This window comes from Leuresthes tenuis, unplaced genomic scaffold (genome assembly GCF_036924035.1).
Source record: "Leuresthes tenuis unplaced genomic scaffold, fLeuTen1.0.hap1 SCAF_24, whole genome shotgun sequence".
NCBI lineage: Eukaryota > Metazoa > Chordata > Actinopteri > Atheriniformes > Atherinopsidae > Leuresthes > Leuresthes tenuis.
In genome coordinates this window covers 3,430,665-3,451,844 of record NW_027325378.1, presented here as the reverse complement: position 1 = coordinate 3,451,844, position 21,180 = coordinate 3,430,665, and the positions used below count along the sequence as shown (strand labels likewise).

Below are 21,180 nucleotides of genomic sequence, written 5' to 3'. Positions count from 1 at the left end.
TGTGTTGAAGTGTATGGGTTAGTACCTCATTTGAGTGTGTGCGGTTCTGATGTTTTGCCCGGTCCGAAGCGTTGGAAAAGGCCTTGTTGCAGCCCTCGTGTTCGCACACATAAGGTTTCTCCCCAGTATGGGAACGTAAGTGGGTTTTAAGGTTTTCCAGACGAGAGTAGGCCTTCGCGCAGCCTTCAAACTGGAGGAAGAAAGAAAAGAGCTCCCATTTACACACTATAATAGACTATGATACAATAACAGGTTTTCATCTCCAAATGAATTAAGTGACCTGAATGGGAGTATGAGCATGAGCGTCCTTACTGTGCACTTGTGTGGTTTTTCACCAGTATGCCTGCGCATGTGGACCACCAACATGTACTGTGCCTTGAAGGGCTTCTGCTCTCGAGAGCATTCTTCCCACCGACACACAAACTCCTTCTTCTCTCCGTGGATGTGGTCATTGTTTATGTGCTGGAAAAGAAGACAAGAGCTGCATTACATTCTCTTTCAGGTTTTTTCTAAGTGCAACATCATTTCGAATCAACTGATTTGTTGCTCAGCTTTGGGAGAAAAGCAGTACAAGGACACGTTTTTGTCTAAATGCTTTCCTTCCATCCTTCCTCGCTTTCCAGCCGTTCTCTTCCTCTAATTCATTCAGCTGAAAAGTGCACTAAGGCTCGTGAGTCTTGGTGTTCGATCTGGACGGGAATTTCAAATAAAACCCTGTCACTTCGCATCACTTTGGGCCGTCACCACTCGATGACAAGTGCTGACAGTTGTGCTGCTGTGGCAACTTCCAATCTAAGGCTTAGAAAGCAAAGGGAGCAGGGAGAGCAGCGAGAGAGGTGAGGCGGTGGGGCCAGAAATCAAGAGTTCAGTCGAGGCTTTTGAAATGCGAGAGCTTTACAACTCCAGCCAAGCATTAATCTGCACGCACCACCTTTGTCTCACTCGTCCCTCTGCCTTCCTTTCTCGCCATCTTTCCTCTTCTTTTCGTACTAACTGCCTTGTAAAGATGGGTAAGTGGTGGATGTTACAAAGGAATGAAAGAGGTGATGAAAGGGGGGAAAAAAACAACCCTCTGGGGATAGAGTCAATATCAGGCACTCTTTGAGAGACAACAGAGTGTGGTGGCCTCTGAAGTGTTTTTCCGAGGGCAGTTTGAACCCAGGGAGACAGACAATATCCTGACCGAAAGAAACCAGTATTATGACATTCCTGAGCAGCAGAAAAAGTCTTTTTATCTCGAGGGTGAACACAGAAGGACCGACGGGAGGAGGGGACTTGACTTTGAATGCTCTTAAATGTCTGGGGAATCTATGCTTCGTCTGAGCACTTATTCCCAAGATTGTTGAGCAATGAAACATGCAGAACCAAAGCAAAATAAAGCATCCAGTGTTAAGTTTTCCTCCAGGCATGACCTGACAAGACCCCCTGCACAACCTCCACATCCACCAGAAAGCAGCAGTAAAGCTGAAGGAGGAGTATCGACAAATGAGTCAGCATGCAACAGCAGAGTGCACAGACAAAAGAAATCAGTAAAATTGACAGCAATATATCAACAAAGAACCTCCATTATTCTCACTTGACATTTTTTAATTCTAAAGTGACAAAACAAGACTAATTCCAGGCAAAATGATTGCGAACTGGACGACCATATGCGGTGGTGAAGATCAATCTCCTCCCCACCCTGGTCAGAGCTTCAGAAAAACCTGACTCTTCCTCTCCATGAGGGAATCCCTGTGGCAAGCGATCGGTCTGTTGCGACCAGCGTTCAATATCCTCCGGCTGAGAGTGATGGGAGAGCGCTGTGGTGTTGGATCATAGCGGCGGCTGGCACAGCACAGCGCACGCAAGCACTCACACACGCTCGCTGTTTGTACAAATGAAGGAGGTCGTTGACGGGCGTGATGCATTAGCCTCTGAGCTGACAGAGAGGGGACAGACAGTGCGGGGAGAGGGGCCGCCGAGAAACCTAATGGCATGATCTAATGGCAATTCTTATTGAATCAATAATCTCCATGCTGAGCAGACAGGTCCCGTTGGCCAACTAAATCGACAAACAGGTGCTGATAGCGGCGGCGGCGCAGCGGGTTATTCATCTTCCCCCTGCCAGCTTATCGGCCAACAACTGTAAAAACGCCACCAAGATGGATTTAGGAGGGAGTCACACGACACGAAGCACAAGGGACATGAACACAGGGGACACTGGAGCCGCCTGTGACGTATGAGAGGTGCACACACACACAAGCAGGTGCAGGCACTGCTTTCTGGGTTCAGACCCCTGCTGCTTCGGAAAAACCCCCAAAACAAATTAAAACATAATTTTTGCACATGGATTGGTGTTTTCATTCATCTAAATAAATGAAAGCTTCTGATTACAAATTATTTTCTGTCGTCGCATCACTAGAAGCATTACTGTAGAACAGAAATGTGTTGTTTTCTGCTGTTACCCAGCATTTGCTCACTTCAGTATCCATCCCCGTGTTTCCTTATCAAACCCTCTCTGGGACGCAGCCTTCATGCATTCGAATGCAAGCGTGCATGAAAAGAGGGCCTGTTTACAAGGCAATTTCACTAAGCGATGGGACCCGCAACACCGTTTAGCTTTATCAAACACTGCCTAATAAATCATATGCTCTTTTGTGATGTCAGCTGCTGAAGTGCTTTGTGTTAAGAGAGGGGAAAGAAACAAGCATGAAAAAGGAAAAAGAAGGGTGGGAATAAGGGTAGGAGGGAGAGAGGAAGTAAAAGGGGGAATTAAGACCGAGTGAGGGAAGGAGGGAAGATGAGAGTTGGTGAATGACAAGCAGGGGGCAGGGAGCTGGAACTGGCATGTGTAATTCAGCACAGTCTTTTCATCTTGGAGTAAGATACTCTAGACAGATAAGGGGTCTAATCCTTCTCCTGATCAAAAAAGATCTGCATTTTACCAATTAAAGCCTGTGCCAGCAGCCAGAGAGGACTGGGGGCTGCTTTCAGACTGCGCCTGCATTTATCTCCCTTTAACACTGGGGAGGCACACAGCGGCCGTCGCAGCAAGACTGCACACAGGGTGAGCCAGCTCTCCATCAAAAGACAGCACAGCGCCCCCCAAAAAGCATAACCTGGGACAAAATAGCAAGCTCCTAAACATAGGAAAGGTCTCATTAGCTGTGAGGACACATACATCCAGATCTTCAGTCTGGTGCTTGCGGGCTCGAAAGAACAGGACATAATGTTTATTTCTGAGTGATGATGCAATGCACCGGTCGAACACTTGAGAGACGCCCTGAAAGACTGGCACGACCCATAGACTGTATATAAAAGATGGATGCAGCCAACGTGACATCGCTCACTGATTTGTGGACTTCCAAAATTCAGAACTTTGGTTTGCCAACATCTTGCACCTTTAAAACTACAGAAACTATAAAAATGCTCAATGGTTAGTGACATGGAAGCCACAAAGTATCCCGGCCCCAAAGCATACTGTTGCGGCTTTAAAATCTTTAAACTAAATAAACAAGTTAAGTGAGTAATTCTTCTAAAAAATCCAAATTAATTCCTTTTTGGAACTGGGCGATTCGCCTCCTTTTGGCCATTAAAATGCATGTTTCTGCATTGGCTTCCTTTCCTTTCTGGCTGTATTTCAAACAAAAGAGAACCAGTTTGGTTCTCTGTTCAGCAGCCAAAGAATCTCCAATCTTTCAACCTTTGCAAAGAGCTATTTCTATCTATAGTCCAACACGCTGCAGCGTGTCTGTAATAGTCCAACATGGACCCACTAAACGCAAGCTGTGAAACCATTAGTGTTTTTTCACCATCTACCGTAGTGCTAAACACCGGCAATGGCTATTTAGTTGGTTGCAATCTACAACTTTGCCACTAGGTGTCACTGTATACAAAACAGCTACTGTGCTAGACATTGTAAAACATTGGGGGGTTTCTGGAAAGCTTTCCCATTAAAACACCTTTATTCTCAGCCTCTAAAGGAAATCAAACAACACGGAATGAAAACAACTTCAGAGGTTAAACCTTCAGCACTTTTTGTTATTCACCGACTTTGTCCTTATCTTTACCAATATTTCATTGTAGCGTGAAAGTTAAAAGCGCATAAACTGCATCAGGTCAGAATTGCTTAAGGCTCAAGCAAGGTATGCAAATTCATCAAGCGAAGCTAAGCTGTGAGAACTTTTATGTTGGCTCAGATTTCATTTACACAATGACTCTAAAGCCATTTTTCGCCATTTCTTCTTCACATAAAAGTGAAAACGTCCCCTCTAGATTTCTATTTGGTGAAGAATCGGTGTTAAATCACTAGGAAAACAATAAAAAAAAGTGTCAAGCAAGGCCATATTAGGGAATTATGGGAGTGTGGGGTTGGCATCTCTGTCGACAAAACCGGAAAGAAAAAAAAAAAGCCTACTTCAAGAGAGACATTAAAGAAGCCACCAGGCCTTATCTTAAAAAGTGCTCCCTCCGAGGGGAAAGAGAGGAGGGAGAGAAAATGAGAAAGGGGGAGGCTCATGCCCAAAAATAGAGGAAGGAAGAGAACATTGAGCTGAGAGGGAGAAGGAGAGGTGCAAAGAGTAGAAATGTAGTACATGTAATAAATACAGCAAACTAAAATTGACACCCGCCTCGCTTTTGCTGACTGGGTAGGCCAGATAAGTGAGCCAAATTGCAAAGATCTGATGTTTATCTTATCGGCGGCACCGAGAGCGCTTAAACGCAGATGATAAAGGAACGCCGTAGCGTGTCGCGGTGAGAGCATGTTTGAGGGTGTAAAAATATGCATCAAGAGCCCGACAGGAGCGCTTTTGAACAAGGTGGAAAGCGATGAGGGTGGTGTAAAGGCTTAATTCTAAAATTAGGCCAACCACAAAGAAAAAAGGAATGTTTGAATCAGCGCCGCTGTTACTTTTAATACTTGAAAAAGCTGTTTATTTCTTAACGCGTATTGTCAACAAAGACCGGCACTTTTGAACACGAGTCCTTGTCCAAACTTTGAGCCAAAGCTAGTGATTAAAACTGCTTCAACCGAGCAGAAATAGTCTTCTCATCGTGCCCCCCACCCCACCAAAAAAGAAGCCATTTCAGAAGATAAGTACAGGGGGATGGGATGTTCCATTGTTTAGTTATATGGAAATCCCCCCACCCCCAACCCTCAAACCCCTCCCAGAGAGTGAAGAGAGCCACTGTGGTCCAAATACTGTACTTATCCTATTACTGAGGGGGGTGGGGGTGTGGAGAGATAAGAGTATTTTCCCGTCCGCTCTGCTGAATTAGAGGGCAGGGATTCTGTAGGCGAAGACTTTTATTGGCATCTCTCTGCATATCTGCATGTGCATAGAAAATGAGAAATAAAACGTCATATCAGAAAGTCAAATGCTAGAAAAATAAAAATGACAATTCCAAGAGTTTCTTTAATAAGTGCTGATAAGTGCAGCTTGGCTCGATGGTACATGTGGAGGAATATGAGGATGTTGTTGTCTTCGGATGGCCTCCTTGCGTGACAACAGCAGGGGGTGGAGGATGTGTGCAAGATTTTCCTCCATTAAGACGCCATCCTGCCCTCCTCTCCCACCACTTTTAACTCATTCCACCTCCTGAAACAGGGGCAAGAAGTTGTCAAGAGCCTCAACCTTTGAGCTGAGCCCTTCAAACACGGGAGGCAGCCCATTCTGTACTGAGGATATCAATTATAGATAGGGGTTACCACTGCAGCTGAGGATTGCAATGTCAAGACGGAAAATAGACAGCTGTGGAGAGCCGAGGATCTTTCTATCAGATGTGTGGGGATGTGTTTTTTCATGCGCACGTGTGTATGTGAGCACTTCACCATCACTTATGTTGGTGTAATTTCATCACTTCTCCAACTTCAGTCTGCTTTCTCACTTAGCTGTAGGGTGAGCAGCTCACAGGCCAAGCATCTATAGCCACAGCGGAGATGATAGGACCGTAAAGCTATTAATATTTAGCTTTACAGTGAGCCCTCAGGCACAGGACGAGGAGAGCCATCCATCTCCAGGGCTGTGTGAGAGTTCTGATAACGGACGAGGAGGGGGTCCAGTTCAGTGCAGAACACAAAGCACTGGGAGGCTTAACCCCGCCAAATCAGTTAGCACTGTCCAGCTGCGAGATGCACTCTCCAGCTTTTGAGCCCATTACCACTGTCCCTGGATCCAATCAGGAATCCAGCATCCCTAACAGCCAGCGCCTGCAGCTCTGACTCTACCGGAGGCTGCCAGACGCAGAAGTTGTGTCCTGACAGGGGGCGCCGTCCAGCACTCCAGCTTCTGTGATGTAGCTTGGATGTACTGAACTCTCACAGCGTACATGAATGTTTGCTGAGCCACATCGTAGAGATGTAAACACCCTGTTGTGTCTCACTGTTCACTTACAAGAAAAGCTGGGCGTGGAGAAGCATGGCCATGGTTGAACACTGCGTTTTAGAGGCGGCACGTCCATTTAAAGAGGAACTCCGGTATTTTCAAACCTTGACCTCGTTTCTGGCATTAAATACGTTTATCTACTCACTCTTCGGAAGATATTTAGATAACTGGAGATCCATATAACGGAGTGAACGGGGCTTAGAGGATGCAGCCTCTAAATAAGGCATTATCTGTCTTTATTTCACCAATACTTTAAGAAGAATGAATGAATGAACGTGTGCTATAGCTCTGTTAGCTCATAGCTGCTGTGTTGTTGTTATTGGCGGCTATCGGGGGGCTTATAGAGGGATTTATACACACTCGTCCTCTGGGATGACGTCATCGACGCGCCGCTGCAGCACGGTTTATTCTGAAATTTAAAAAACTAATTTGAAACTGAAGCTTTGAGATAAATGAAGTAAGATAAAGGCGAGAATATTTTCCTCTGAAATATAGTGGAGTTAAAGAAATCAACTCTAGCGTTCAGAACTTCAACCCAAATGTTCTGGTCATTTTAGGGGGGAAATTGATTGCCCCGGGAACCCCGTTTAGGCCTGATTCCAGCTGTGGAAATGGAGTGGGTCAGAGAAAAGATGACCCATGTTCTTACTGAGCAGCGATAAAGGAGCCAAGTTAAAACAGAAAATAGCTGCATCAACAACAAAGTCCCTCGATGCGATCAGCCAGATGTTTTATTACATAAAAAATATGACATAATTTCTGCCTCATGTGCCGAGAACTCACCTGTACGAGCTGCTCCTGGGTGTCAAACTCACGGCAGCAGTTCTCCCAGTGGCAGTTAGTCTCATAAACCACCTCTGGCTCCTGTTTGCTCTCATCTTTGTCCCCTTCCTCCTTCACCAGAGTCATCCCTTCAGGATGGTCCTGAATGACAGCCAGAAAAAAAAAGGTCAACAACAAGCACGCTGGGAAATAAAATGAGCAAAATGACTTTAAAAGGATTTGCTTCACCTCTTCAACTTGTAAGCTGTCATAAAACCCATTTTTCACATGAAAGACACAGCAGAGAGCTATTGGTTACAGGCCTCGACCACAGTGCCCCTGTGAATCTGGCCTTGTCTGGCTGCATGAGGGAAGTGTGGAGAGCGGAAATGTAGCAGTGAAAGCCCCTCTGTATTTTGGGAGTTGTTATATACGACAGGACTGGGGCGAGTATTTGAGGAACCTAACTCCCTCTTCCTGCTGTAGGTTGCTCTATTAGCCCAGACATATTTCACTGTCACATGGCAGAGCGGAGCACAGAGCTGGTGTGGGCCACTGCAGGAGGCTCCCACCACACACCTCAGCTTTCAATCCACTCTCATAAGGTTTTTCTCTGCAGACGCAAAAGCTTACCGTTATCACATTTGGCTTTCATTTTTCCAGCCACTTAAAATTTTGATTAAACAAAAGCAATTTCCTAGTGTCCCGAAGATGAATGGATTGCTTCGCTTCTGAAACTGATAAGAGCAGAACGGGAAACCAACACCAACAGCATGTTGATTGTTGCAGCCACTTTGGCATGGGTGCAGCATCTATGTGGGCTTCCTATATTCCAGTGGGAAATAGATTATAATAATGCTTTTACCCAGGATGTTAACAGTTCTGACAAACGGCTGGAGGATGCATACAGTCTGTTACTAATTTTGGTGAATGTAGACCATCCCCACCTGTACGCTCACAGCGCCAGGGCTTGGCAGCTCCTCCTCGGGTTTCATCTTGGACCGTTTGTGGTGCATTGGATCGCCTGTGCTGCTCACAGCAGATTCACTGGTTGGTTTGGCCTGGAAAGAGAGAATATCTGAGCATTTACAAGTTAATCATTTCGCGCCCCTAATGGCACCGCATAGACTATACAGATAATGTTATTCTTTATGGTATCGTTAAAAATGCATGTGATGCTTATAAGCTAATACATCATTTACTTAATCAACCAGACAAAACAACTGGGGTTGAACCATAATGATTCCTGTGTCTCAAACAAGAGCCTTAACCGAGCTAATGAAAAACTATGCAGTTCAGTGTATCACATTAGCTGCCCTAATCATTGCAATTAAAACAAACTCATGAACCAATTCAACCAATGGATGACCTCGCTCTGGCCCTGGCTTAAATATGCCCTTGGGGGAGTTTTTGTTGTACAGCAAGCTACGTGAGAATAAAAGAAACAAAGAGGAGCTTTTAGACATCTTAAAAAGGAGATTTTTCTGGTTTTCAGTTCTAAAGTTGTTCACAGGACTCTCCTCTTGGTGTCTCCAACATGCCACACATAGGCCTTATCGTCTGTGGGCCCCCAAAGCAATATTTTGTTTATTCGGGGAAAAGAAAAGGCGATTTTGGTGCAACCAATTTGAATGAGACCTAATTTGTGATGGGGTGAAATACAAGGCATGGGAAACAACAGGGAGGATGGGTAATAAACACTGAATATACACTTCAAATGTTGGCCCGCACATACAGTAAGGGCTGAGGAAGGAGAGAAAAAGCCCCTTTGGATCCATCCATCCATGTCAATATTCCCTCTCCATATCCCTGTTCTCTCTCTAGTGATTAATGGAGTCAGCAGTGGGATTCTATGCTAACAAGCCCCTTGTTGTTTGCTGCAGGCACGTTCTGGGCTGTGCTCGGCAGTCTTAAAACAAGAGACAACACAAGTAGGAGGAAACTCCCAAGAGAGGAGAGCGTAGAGGGGGGGTCCTGCCTGTACTATGGTTGCTGGCTGCATTTCGCTCACATGTGGCTGGCAAGCGACGATGCTATCTATTACGTGTGATGATGAATTGAAGGCACCAGCCACCGCTCTCACCTGTGAGGAGTCGTTGGAGATGGCTGAGCGCTCGCTGGCGCTGAGCCCAGACGGGGGGATGCCAGGCATGGGTCGATGGGTGGCAAAGGCTGGGGTCGGGTGGACTAGGGGAGGACTGTGACCAAAGGCGGAGCCCACGATGCCCGGCTGACGGCCGATGAGCTGCTGGTGCACATGCAGAGCCACCGGGGTTGGAGGGTAGGCGAAGCTTAACGCAGGGCTGGAGGCAGCAGAAACAGGGAAAATCTAAGCATCGGCAGCGGTTTAAATAGTCGTAAAACTTAAACATAACTTCACTAAAACAGCAGTTACAACAGCAATGAGGGAAAAAAAGGAGGGAACGATGGTGCATAAATGGATTGTTCTGGATAGCTTCTCATCCCTGAGGACAATCTGACAGGAGATGGTGTGGTAATGCTGCAACCATGGGACTGTCGACAAATCCCTGCCAATGAATGTTCAGGGTGTTAACACAGTGAGTTATCATGTGGTTTGTGTAAGACGATGCGTCATTCCTCCACTGGGCAAATGATAAAGATGATAAATAGTGTATCTCACAGCCATGTAAATAAAGCTGAATTACTGAGGCACAGTCACTCCTTTAGCTTATTAACCCACAACCTAAGCTAACTTTGTTGATTATAAAAATCCCAGAAGGCACCGAGTCTCCTCTGGACTCTGTGTAACCACTGCTGAACCACCAGATAAACACAGATCTGTGTGGCTCAAGAGCAGAGGCTCCATTCATCCCGCACGCTGACAATTTGCTCTCTCTGCGACCCATATGTCTGCTGATCTTATTATGAGCCGAGTGGAAATCAATGGCCCGAGACACATTTGGGGGCCCATCCGCTTGTCATATCACTCATCAGTCTGTTGGCTCTGGCTATTTGGGCCCTGTCAGCTGGACAGTGGCTGAGTGTGCAGCCTGATTGATCAGCCTCTTCTTACAGATTGCTGATCAATGGCTGTGGGTGGGACAATGGATCTTTCCTTCTTCCCTTCTCTTCCTTTTTCTTTTGCTTCCCTTTCCCTGCCTCTGGTACCGGGGCATGATGCATTTGATGTGTCTTTGAGGTGTACTCGATGACTGACACAAGCCGCCAGGGAGGCAGGCTGACGGGCTGGCTGGGAGATCGTTACCCACATGGGGGTGTGACACGGAGTCACACACATGCACTTATTCGCACCATATGTTTGTCGAAGACATAACATTACGGCGCCATCCTGAAGAAAGCACAAAAATGCACATCTTTAAGGCCAACCATCTCCTGAAAGATGAAAGAACTTGAAAAATTTAGTGTGAATCTAGCTAATTATGTCATAATGACAAGTAGAAAAAAATCAGTTGCACAAAGAGTAATTAAAACGTCCTTGGTTTCCCAGCTTCTGTACAGAAACTCAGGTCAATTTGGGTATGACAGCAAATTGCCAGCTCAGACATCAAACTTCAGAGGTAAACAAACTTATTTCACCCCATTATAGCCCACTTTCCCCCCCACACAGTTTGTAACATGAGCTTTTTCTTAGAAGCATGGCAAAAGCAGTGCGTTAATATGTATATTCCTAATAATTTGGGAACTTTTCATGCAAGCGAGCTGTCATAATACTGTCTGCTACCTGATGGCTCCTGCAGATAAGTGACCATAGGAGCCACTGGTGGAGGAGCTGGAGCGAGAGTTGTTCAGCAAAGAGTTGACGAGGGAGTTGGGCGAGTTGCGGATCATGGTCTGAAGGTCGAAGCTGTGCTCAGAGAGCGGCGAGATGGGCAGGGGCCGCTTCCTGCTGGGCCGTGATGGGAGCCTCGGGCTTGAGAAACGGGAGCCTGCACAATGAGAGAGAGATTGGAGCAAGTTGCTACGGTACAGAGGAATAAGTGCCGTCGATTAAACCGTCCTGTAAGGCTGCAAATGTACCCTTTTCTGCTCTTTCAGTCTGTGTTTTTTAGACAAGAGCATCAGTTAAATTCTGAGATGGTGTATACAAAATGCTCTGTTTGACTTCATCCAAACCTAATCTAACCCTAACAGATGACATTTTTGTCAATCATCAGACAAAAGCCTCATCTGAATGAGTGTTCAGCTGTCACTTGATGCACTGCTTGCATTTCATCCATGAGAAAACATGCCTTTTATGTTGGAGAAATGCTCTGACTGTGTACGGTAATATTTAATCAAGTCCAATTTGACTCGTTATTCAAATGCAATCAGTGTTGACTAGAAATACTAAAATGGGGTTTGAAAAGGTAAAAGGCGGAAACAGTACAGCCATTCTCTGTGCACATACAATGAGCCACGGGTAGAGATTAAAACATGACTTTTGTTGTCTTCACATGGAGATGTCACAAACAAGACAGAGAAAAACAGGGGAAGATGGAAGGAGGGGAAAAAAGCGCTAAGGGGATGTCGTGCTTTGTGTGTGAACTGACACAATGACTTTGTGACTCAAGACTTGGAAATAAAACATTTTGAGTTATTTCATAAAGGCAAACAAAACCAGCTTGCGCAGCCCCGATAACCCCCCTCCATATTTACGTCCCCCTCAATCCATCCATCTCCCAAAACGTAAATGCTCCATCTCTCGTTTGACACATCCAGCGATTACAGAACGCTCCATTCACATGGTAATCAGAGTGTGTGGATGTGAAAGTGTGTGTGTGGAGAGCGCCGCGGTGGCAGCGGTGGAGTTCTGGCATACACAGGCACGAGGTGCATCTGCAGCATGAAACTGTATGGAGAGATGAACCCCCTTTACATTGTTATTGTATGGAGGATCTCGCATTTTCATGTGTTAGTGAAGGGGGGGTGCACACAAACAAACCCTCAGCGCTCACAATTGCTCAATACAATGTAGCTTGTCACATGAGATTCCTTGACATGTTTGATATTTCCACCTATTCACCAGCTTGAACAATACATCTAATCCTGCATGTATATATACACACACATATTGTCCTCCTGATGTGGGGAAAAGCAACCGTCTACGTCCCAAATTTGACACATGTGACACCTTAAACAGCGTCCCAGGGAGCGCAAGGTATAGCATCCACTTGTGGTGAATTAGGAGAAGGTGGGGATGGGAGGGGGAGCTATCTTGGGAGAAGGGGCCTGTGTGCCACCATTGCAAGGCCTCATGGGAGTGGTGTTTATTAATGCACAGCCCAAATGATAAATCGGCCAACCGGGAAGACAGAGAGAAGAGCGTTCTGGCTCGTAGCAGGACTGTCCCTCTAATTTCCTCTTGATTTATGGACGGGATGGCTGGTTCCTCGCCGCGTCATTAATTTTGAGGGCCGGGGAGGGTTTCCGACGGACCAGACTGACGGCGGTGGAAATAAAAGTTGGCTCTAAAACTGGGGTTGAACCCACAGCGACACATCTGAGGGGGGGGAGACACCTGAGAAGGGATGGAGTGTGAATAAAAGAGTGAAACTAGATATTAACACTATGGTTGTCATGGTTGCGAAAGTTTAGTAGAAGATTCATTGTTAAATCTGATTGTCTCCAATTTAAAGTATAAGCCTATTAATGATAATTATTCTTTTATAACAAATTATTCATTCATTTAACCCATAAAATGATTTAAATTCACTGGAAATGAATTCAGGAACATTAATAAGAATATTTCTGACCTGGTGCAACGAGATCATGGAAAGTAATGGAAGAAAGTGCGAAAATGTGTTTTTAAACTTTAAATGAAGAACGTTATAACCATAAAACACGCTATTAAATCAAATAATAATCCTAAAAGACACAAAGGTTGACGTAGAAGCAACTTCTATGTTCTTATGATTCTAAACTTTTTAAAATGAAGACAATCATTCACCAAATAGACAAAATGATTGGTTAAAATACAGTTAAACTTAAATACACCCCATTAAGCACGCAAAAGTAGTTAATAAATTATTAATTATTAACAAGCTACAGTTTGGGAGCAATTACATCATATACATCTGCATTATAAAAGTGGTGTGTTACAGATGTTTATACCTGCTTAAAGCTACATTTCTTTACCACCACCTATCGAATGTTTATGTGTAACCATGTAATTAATCAGGTTACATAAAGAAAAGCAGAAAAAAATAGCTCTGATATTAGCTGATAAAGAGGACAAATAAAGACGAGAGTGTGGACTTTAGTCATAGTGATGTATGAGAGCTTTGCTGCTAATTAGGCGGTACTAACGAAGACAATAACACATTAAGGCACAAATAGGCAGGACAGGCCCATTGTTTCATTAGCAGAACTCTATCTGAAGGTAATTACGCTGATTTGAAATGGACTAAAATAGCTTCTGTAAAATAGTAGCCCAGATTATCAGTGAAAGCCTCTTGATAGAACCTGCTCTTTGTATGGGTTTTTTTTTCTCTGCTGAAATCCACCAAAGCTTTAAAGTGTTAATTCTTCCCGGCGCACATTGTTGAAACATGATGAGTTATTACCGGCAATGATCACAGGCGATTTTTAAGTGCGGAGCAGCGCATCTCCACTTAAATTTGGCCCTAATTGTTTTGTTTCAGTCTATTAATCTTAAAAAGTGACAGAGAAGAAAGGATTGCTCCAGTGATGAATGGTGGGACATTCCAATTCCCACTTAATAGCAATTAATTTTCTGATACCCGCACAAGTTTGGCTAGTTTTAATTAGTTTGTTCTGAGGAATCGGGGGAAGTTCACCCCAGATTTCCATGAAAGCAGTGTCTGCCTGACTAAATACATTCTCATCAAAGGGAGCGGGGTGAAGCTGTCCGACCTTTCTAAGATTCAGTGTGCATTTAATTTCCTATTTACACTTTAAAATAACTCATTAGCATAAGTCCTCTGCACAGTCCTGAGCTCAACACATTAAGACAGTGGCTCATTTAAATTATGTCAAAGTAAAGTTGCAGAAGCCTCCTCGCCGTGGTTGAAGCGTGGCTTGAGCTATCTATCGGTGCATTGTGAAAGTGCAGTTTAAGAGTTGAACTACTGCTGGGGCCACCCACACTTTAATGTGCAGGTATGCATTCAAGATACTTTAAGGTGAAGTCCCTGCAGGGATGGATGTGCACGGTGGTGTCATTCTACCCACTTGAAATATCCAGTTTACCTCAGCGTAAACCTCATTCCCAGCAAAGGCATTCTTTAATTGGGTAGTTCTGTAGATAGGACCTGGTGCATATTGGAATGTAGTTATTTCACTTAATTTACCTTTCAATCTAACCTATTTAATACTGCTTTTAAGGTAGATGCCCTGACACTGTTTGATGTGCGAATGTCACAGTGAAAGGGATGAATAAAATCCACACATCTATATTTGTTAAACTTTAATTCTTCAGGAAAAATCAAGTATTAAATGTGTCTTTATTGGCTGTAATATGTACCTTATTCTATTTTAGAGATACACAACCTCAAGAGGAACAAAATCAAGCCGTAATTAATTACAACTAAATTGTTGGAAAATAAGTCTGGATGAAGTTTGGACTTTATGTCATAATCTTCTAGTTTTGACTCAGGTCAGCTGGTCCAGTCCAGAGTCCAGACTAAACCTGGAGAAGCAGCATTTAGCTGTTATGCTGCAAACAAGTGGAATAAACTGCCAGAGGAGATTAAACCGTCACCAAATATAGACATTTTTAAATCCAGGTTAAAAACATTTATTTTCTCATGTGTCTATGCATGAAATCTGCAGGATATCTTTTAATTTATCGAGACTGTCGCTTGTTTTTATTCATTTTAATTCAATTTAATTATTCTATTTATATTCTTTTACATATTTTAATGCTTCTTCTGCTCCCCGCTGCAATGCTTTTATTTTATGTAAAGCACTTTAAATAGTTTTGTACATGAAATGTGCTACAAATAAATTTGACTTTGGCTTCTACGTCCATAAAAACTAGCAGACAAGTAAAGAATTTTGCTAACAGCCTAATTTTCTGTGTCCACATGTTCTGTGAGAGCAGTGCAGACTTACTCTCCATCGCCTGTAGATACTCCATGTGCAGGGCGCTGGCGCTGCTCGCCCCGGCCGTGGATGCCACGGATGGGAGGAGGTCGGCCGTGTAGGGGCTACGGTGACCTGCCAGCAGAGCCATCTGATGGTAGTACTCAGCTGTGGTGAGGCCAGTGTGAGGCGCTGGAGCAGGAGAGAAGGTCAGGTCAGCAAAGGGGAAAGAGGCGAAGGCAAAAGTGACACAAGAGGTGACAAGGAGCACCCGCTGAAACGACCGAGGAGGGAGAAAATGCATTAGGTGGTGAGATAACACGACAGGGACTGCACCTGCGCTGCGTTAGAAAACTTGCACTCATTTACTTTAGATGATAATCAGCTCAGCAGAACAGTAATGAGCACATTAGCAACACCATCAAGTTGAGCAAAACAGCTGCACAGGGAGCATCACCTGAAGTGGAGAATCTCACTGGGGATTACCGCATGCTTGCTCAGAGATTACAGTGAGTGTGCATTAGTGTTTGATTGATGCATTCATGCCGGGAACAGCATAACTGATAGTCTTACAATAAAATTCTTAAACAGCCTTTTCTCTTCATCCCCCTGTTCTTTGATCATTTGCAGGGGGTGCATGAGTGTATCTGTACTGTAAATGTGTGTGTGGTAAGAGCATGTGGGCTCACGCAGCTTTTGCCAAAGACGGTGCATGTGTGTCGCACACATAAGGGCTGCACTCTGCAGATATGCAACCTGCTCCTCCACTCTGCTCGTTTAAACTCGATAGGAAAACAAAAGGCCTAAATCTTCCCAGATAGATCTGCACACAGAACAGATACAGCAAACGATTCTCCCTCCACTTCACTTTCTCCCTTCAAAAGCCTCCCTTTTCCAAGTCATTCCCTTAGTTATAGAGTGCTGTAAGTCCTTGAACCATAGCCTAAAAATAAACATCTGGCGATGGGCTTCCTTATGCAAATATTATAAGAAAGAGAGAGGTAAAAGACTAACGCTGGTTTTGGCTGCAAATATAGACTGCTGCAGCTCTTTTTCCCCCCCAGTTGGAAAAATAAAGAGAAAATAAATAAAGAAACAACGAATGAGAGGGATTTCCTTTTAAGTCTGGCCTGTTTGCCTGCAATATGCATCCATGATTGGTTGTATGAGAGGAAGAAAAAGAACAGTAAATTAATTCGATCTGGCTTTTATGTCTTCAGTAGAAGGGGGGAGTTTCTTAATTGTCCCAAGTGTTCCGCCTCAGCTTTGCTTTTGCATTCAACCATAATGTGCCCCATTCAGTATCTATGCACGGAAAAGAGCTTTACGGAATTTCTAAATCAGAAATGCTGGCATCAGAGTGCCATCCTTGGGGCAAAAAGGGGGAGTGGGGAGGAAGGCTGTCAGTGTGGCACTGGATGGGGAGAAGGCAGAGATGTGCCTCAGGACTCGGTGAGCCACCCGGTGCTCCTTTAGCACAACAATAGGATCAGGGGCGAGCCTACCTCTGAACTGATTCTCATGGAGGGAAGAGCTAAATATTAAAAGGGGGAAGCAAAAGAGAGAAAAGTGTGTGAAAGCAAATGTGTGGCAGCAAGAGGGTGGCACTAAATCCCACCCACTTTAAATCTCCATTAGATTTGTTAATTAATTCATCATTATTCAAATGTACTTTTTGCTAGAAAAAAAAAAATCTTTGCATATTGAAGAAGGAGGCTCCCTGTAAGCTTGGTGATATACTAACAACACAAAAGCTGATGGGTTAATTAATCACTGGATTGATTAAAGGAGTAATTAGGTGCCTCATTCACAATTCACAGCATTATGAATTGAAAGGGGATCATGTGGTAGGTTGGAGAAACTATTTTGATTTAAAGCAATCCGAGCCTGGTGCAGATTATGTTATGGTAATGGAAAAATTGGAGGGCAGAGAGTTTGAGCTTGAGTGTATACCTCCAGTTTGCAAAAAGCCGCGTTGGAGTGCGGGAGAGTGGTCGAGTAAAGCTGCAAGCAGAGGCTTCTAGTCCTCACTCTGACACCGCTTTTAACAGACCTGGATGAGATGAAGTCGAGTGCACAGGTACAGAGGAAATGACCCCGTTATCTGCCATTTCAGAAGTACACTTCAACGCCAGACGGGGAGCTAAAGAGGGTGTCTGCAGCTGAAGCGTCAAAAGGTTGATGGCTGAGGCTGTGGGGACCATAATGGGTTACTGGGCCATTTCAACATTTGTAAGGGGAATGTGGATATTTGGGAAGTAAGATCTTCCCACTAACAGCTCAGGAAATTTCTAAGATCCAAAAGAAATAATCTAATAATGATCTAAAATGTCTTTACCACCGTTTATGGCAGCATCTAACTATATAACATGTTGACAGCTGTGTCACTAGGTTATAGAATCCAAATCAAAAAGCATGGACTGAAAACTGAAAATGTACATTAATCAAAAGTAAAAAGTGATGAAGCAGAAATCCAGACTCTTAAAATACTTAAATCACACCTGGAAAAGAAATTCATTTTAGTCCAGAAATAAAGAACTATGTAACGTGTATGTAGAGGAATAAACAAACTGTTAATATGTTAATAATACGTTAAAAAACAAGCCTTTTCCTTTTTCCTTTGCATGTCGTGGTCGGTTTCATTCTTTTATTTCTACATCTCTGTTTCTTTATTCTCCATGGCAGCTTGTTATTTATTTTTCTGTTTAGCTTCTTTATTTATTCAGCCTACAAGAAAACAGTAAAAATACCCAGAATCTACAGGTGTTGATACGACATAAACTTTGGAAACTAAAACTTTCGCTTTGTAGCAGCTAATTTTTGAATTTTCATAAATTCCTGTTTCACGGCGACTAATAACCTTAAAAAGCTTTCATCCCACATCACCAAATTGCTAAAACGTATCGATTCTGGCTTTTCCTTCTCATCATTTTCAACACTATATTTCACAGGGTCCAGGCTTCTGCTACAGTAAAAAATCCATTTTAACATCTTGGGGAAAAAATACTTCCTTAAGGAAACCAGAACATCTGAACCTCCCTGCCCCTGAAACCCCTGAACTTGAATCCGACCTCCCCTCGCTGTGCTCAGTCTAACTGTATATGACCCTGCCGCTCACTGATGCATCCTCCAGAGGTCTCCGACATGACTCACAGATCAAAAGGATTAGCCTCCCTCCAATCTGGGCCCCCACCCACACGGAACATACTGCACTCATAATGCTCCCGTACACCAGCTCTCTCGCTCCGATAACATCTCACCGACCCCTGGGTCTTAATAGAGATGGATCTGGTTGCCTCCCACCTGACCTCCTCTGGTCTCAAACAGGAATTGAAGTGAACCAGAGAGCTGGGACTCCTGCAAATAGCAATCAAACCTAACTGATCAATTTCAACAATTATTTTAAAAGGCCTTCTGAGGCCTTGCTGCCTGTTTCTGCTCCGCTGGGGTTCTGTGCAGATGAGTGTGTGTGCATGAAGTTCTGTGTGTTGGTGTATGTTTCATTTTATTCACCATCTGCTGGGTTGAGGCCCCGGGTGGCTGACACAACAGAGATGGAGGGGCTGCTGTGGAGAGAGCGGATGTAGTCCATGTAAGGGTTGATGTAGGGGTGTGGGTGGTGGAACGGCGACTCCGCCCCCACGGGCGGGTTCCGCTGCGGCGAGATGCGAATGAGGGAGATGTCTGAGAAGGCCGGACTGCCCGCCAGCGACGGAGGGCTGCAGAGAAACACAGAAGACAGAACAGGAAGAGCATGACACATGTGCTGTCACTTAGAATGAAACCCGAAGCTATCAGACGCATTTACTGAGGAGTTATTTTGATCACTTCTGACACTAATGAGGTTTCCTTTTGATGACTTATACTTGATAACTCATTTGTGGTTTTAAACCTTGCATGTTGTCGATATTCCATCTCTTGCGGTATGGACCCAGCACAAAAATTCCCCAGTACCATGTGTTTGTGCCACATTGTGAACCACAGCTCTACACTAACATCCATATTAATCCTTAAATGCTTCAGAGAAAAGAGAGTGAAGACGTTCACACTTTACACCACCCATTTATGAGGGAAAAAAACTTTCATGCAACATCACATCCTCCTGAACTCTAACTTCAGGTTTGTTTAAACGCTTAAACTCTAGAATTAGCATCTAAAATCATATCTTAGTCTATTTCTACTGTCTCATAACCAGATGTTGAACATATCTGTTCACTGCAAGTTAAAAAGAAAACTAAATAGATGTGAGTTTCACATCTTTATTATGAATATTCTGCACAGCGCGTGACTCCAGGAAATAAACACACTGCTGAGTGCCTTTAGTTATTTGTTGTATACGTGTTTGGTTTACTGGGCACAGCGAGCAGGTCCTGGGAGTGCTTTGGTACCCTCATAGCTGAGCTGTAGGAAGTTGCTGGAAACAGACAGGCCTGCATGTCTTTGCTCTACTTATTGTTAAAGTGACCCTAATATCGACCAAGCAGCTTGGACAGTAATAGGATTAATTAAATATCAGACTAAAACAGGGCTTGAATCGCTGCCATAGACTCCCACTGTATGATTCCCATTATAACCAGTTAGAGCGATTAGGTAACCGCATCTTTTGATTTCACTGTGCTCTTATGTCCCCAAATTCATGGCTAAAGTAAACACGAATAATCTAATTTCTCTGCAAATTTGACATCATGCTCCTTTCATTAGGCCAGGACGTCAAGATTTTACTAGCATGAGTGGACTGAGAGTGGCAATTAGACCGCGACAGTATCTCTCTCCTTCCATCTGCAAGGCAGAAAGCAGAGCGCAGCATTCCAACTGCTCCGTACGCAGACATTTCCTCAGATCAAAGGCAGCTTTCACCACTGCTTCTTAATCAGAGGGAAACGTTAGACCAAGCTCACCGCTGGCCAGAGCAAGACAAGCTAAGCTACACCACAATGCTCCATTGCTCAGATGACTTTGAGCTGAAACCAAGTACAGAATTACACATGACAGATCCAAAATCCATCTGCAAGTCTGACACAAAATGCTTTTTCTTCTTCTTTGAATACAAAAAAACGAGCACTATCAGCTTTCTTACTGTCAAAAAGCTTCACTCTGAATTGTCTCTATTGAATGTGATTTTAAAAAAGTTGAGAACAATCAGGAAAACTTCTGAGGAGCCAAGTTGAAGACAAAGTAATTTGTCTCCCTACTTATAATTGGTTAGGAGGGCCTGGAAACTCCATAATGATGGCCTTCACCACAAAGGCCTTCCCCGGAGGATGTGGAGAAATCCACATATCAGCTAGACATTAAGGGGCTGAAAGATTAGACTGAATTAGCCCCTCCACTTCTCTGTGGCTCCCCAGTGGACCAGTCTGCTGTGACAAAAGACCCCAGGAGAAGAGGAGGATGGCTGAAAGTGGGAGGGAGAGAGGAAAAGTGTGGATTTAAGAGGGAGGAGGAGAGATGGAGAAAAGTGAGAGACCTGACCCACGGTTTGTCTCACAAAGTGACCTTGAGTGAGGCCAGGGGGAGCGGAACAGTCCAATTACAACCTCCGCCCAGTCTCTTGATCCCCTACCGGTCCCGTCGGCCCTCCACTTCACAGCTCTCGTAATGAAAGAGCTCAGGACAGGGTCAATAATGAGCAGTGAGGACTGGAAACAACAGGCAGACTTAAAACACACAGGACATTCGTCACATACAAACTCTGTCCTCGAAAGGCCGTCCCATAATTAGCCCAGAGGGTCTACGGGACCATGTAAAATGCTTTGACTGTGGTCATGTGTGTGACAACATCACACACGATGTCAGAGCGTGCACAATCCATGATGGAAAATATTAGCAGCGCTCGCAGGATCCTCCCAGACATTTCGACACTGCGCTCGTGGAAATTTCTTTGCTTCCACCTCCATTCAATTAGTGCGCTTTTGCACGTCGGCTGTCAAAAAGCTCTTATTTCCTCAATGCCCAGCAGGCCACAGTGAGGGCAACTTCAAACAGGTGTGTGTGTGTGTGAGAGTGTGTTTACGATAAGCAAGTCATGTGCCCGCTCGCCACCATCTCC

At 44.3% G+C, this 21,180-nt stretch overlaps 1 protein-coding gene across 3 annotated transcripts in view; it reads right to left on the bottom strand.

Moving 5' to 3' along the window:
* Nucleotides 1-21,180, bottom strand: part of gli3 (GLI family zinc finger 3) — a 92,702-nt gene that overhangs the window by 6,830 nt on the left and 64,692 nt on the right. For 2 of the 3 annotated variants that reach the window (XM_072378659.1, XM_072378660.1), the window contains exons 5-12: nt 18,645-18,850; nt 15,162-15,323; nt 10,831-11,035; nt 9,211-9,430; nt 8,075-8,188; nt 7,149-7,289; nt 313-462; nt 26-190 (exon numbers count right to left, since the gene is read on the bottom strand). In XM_072378659.1, coding sequence (XP_072234760.1) covers nt 26-190; nt 313-462; nt 7,149-7,289; nt 8,075-8,188; nt 9,211-9,430; nt 10,831-11,035; nt 15,162-15,323; nt 18,645-18,850 — 1,363 coding nt within the window. The remainder of the gene's footprint in view (nt 1-25; nt 191-312; nt 463-7,148; nt 7,290-8,074; nt 8,189-9,210; nt 9,431-10,830; nt 11,036-15,161; nt 15,324-18,644; nt 18,851-21,180) is intronic. The other variant, XM_072378661.1, reaches the window with a different exon arrangement.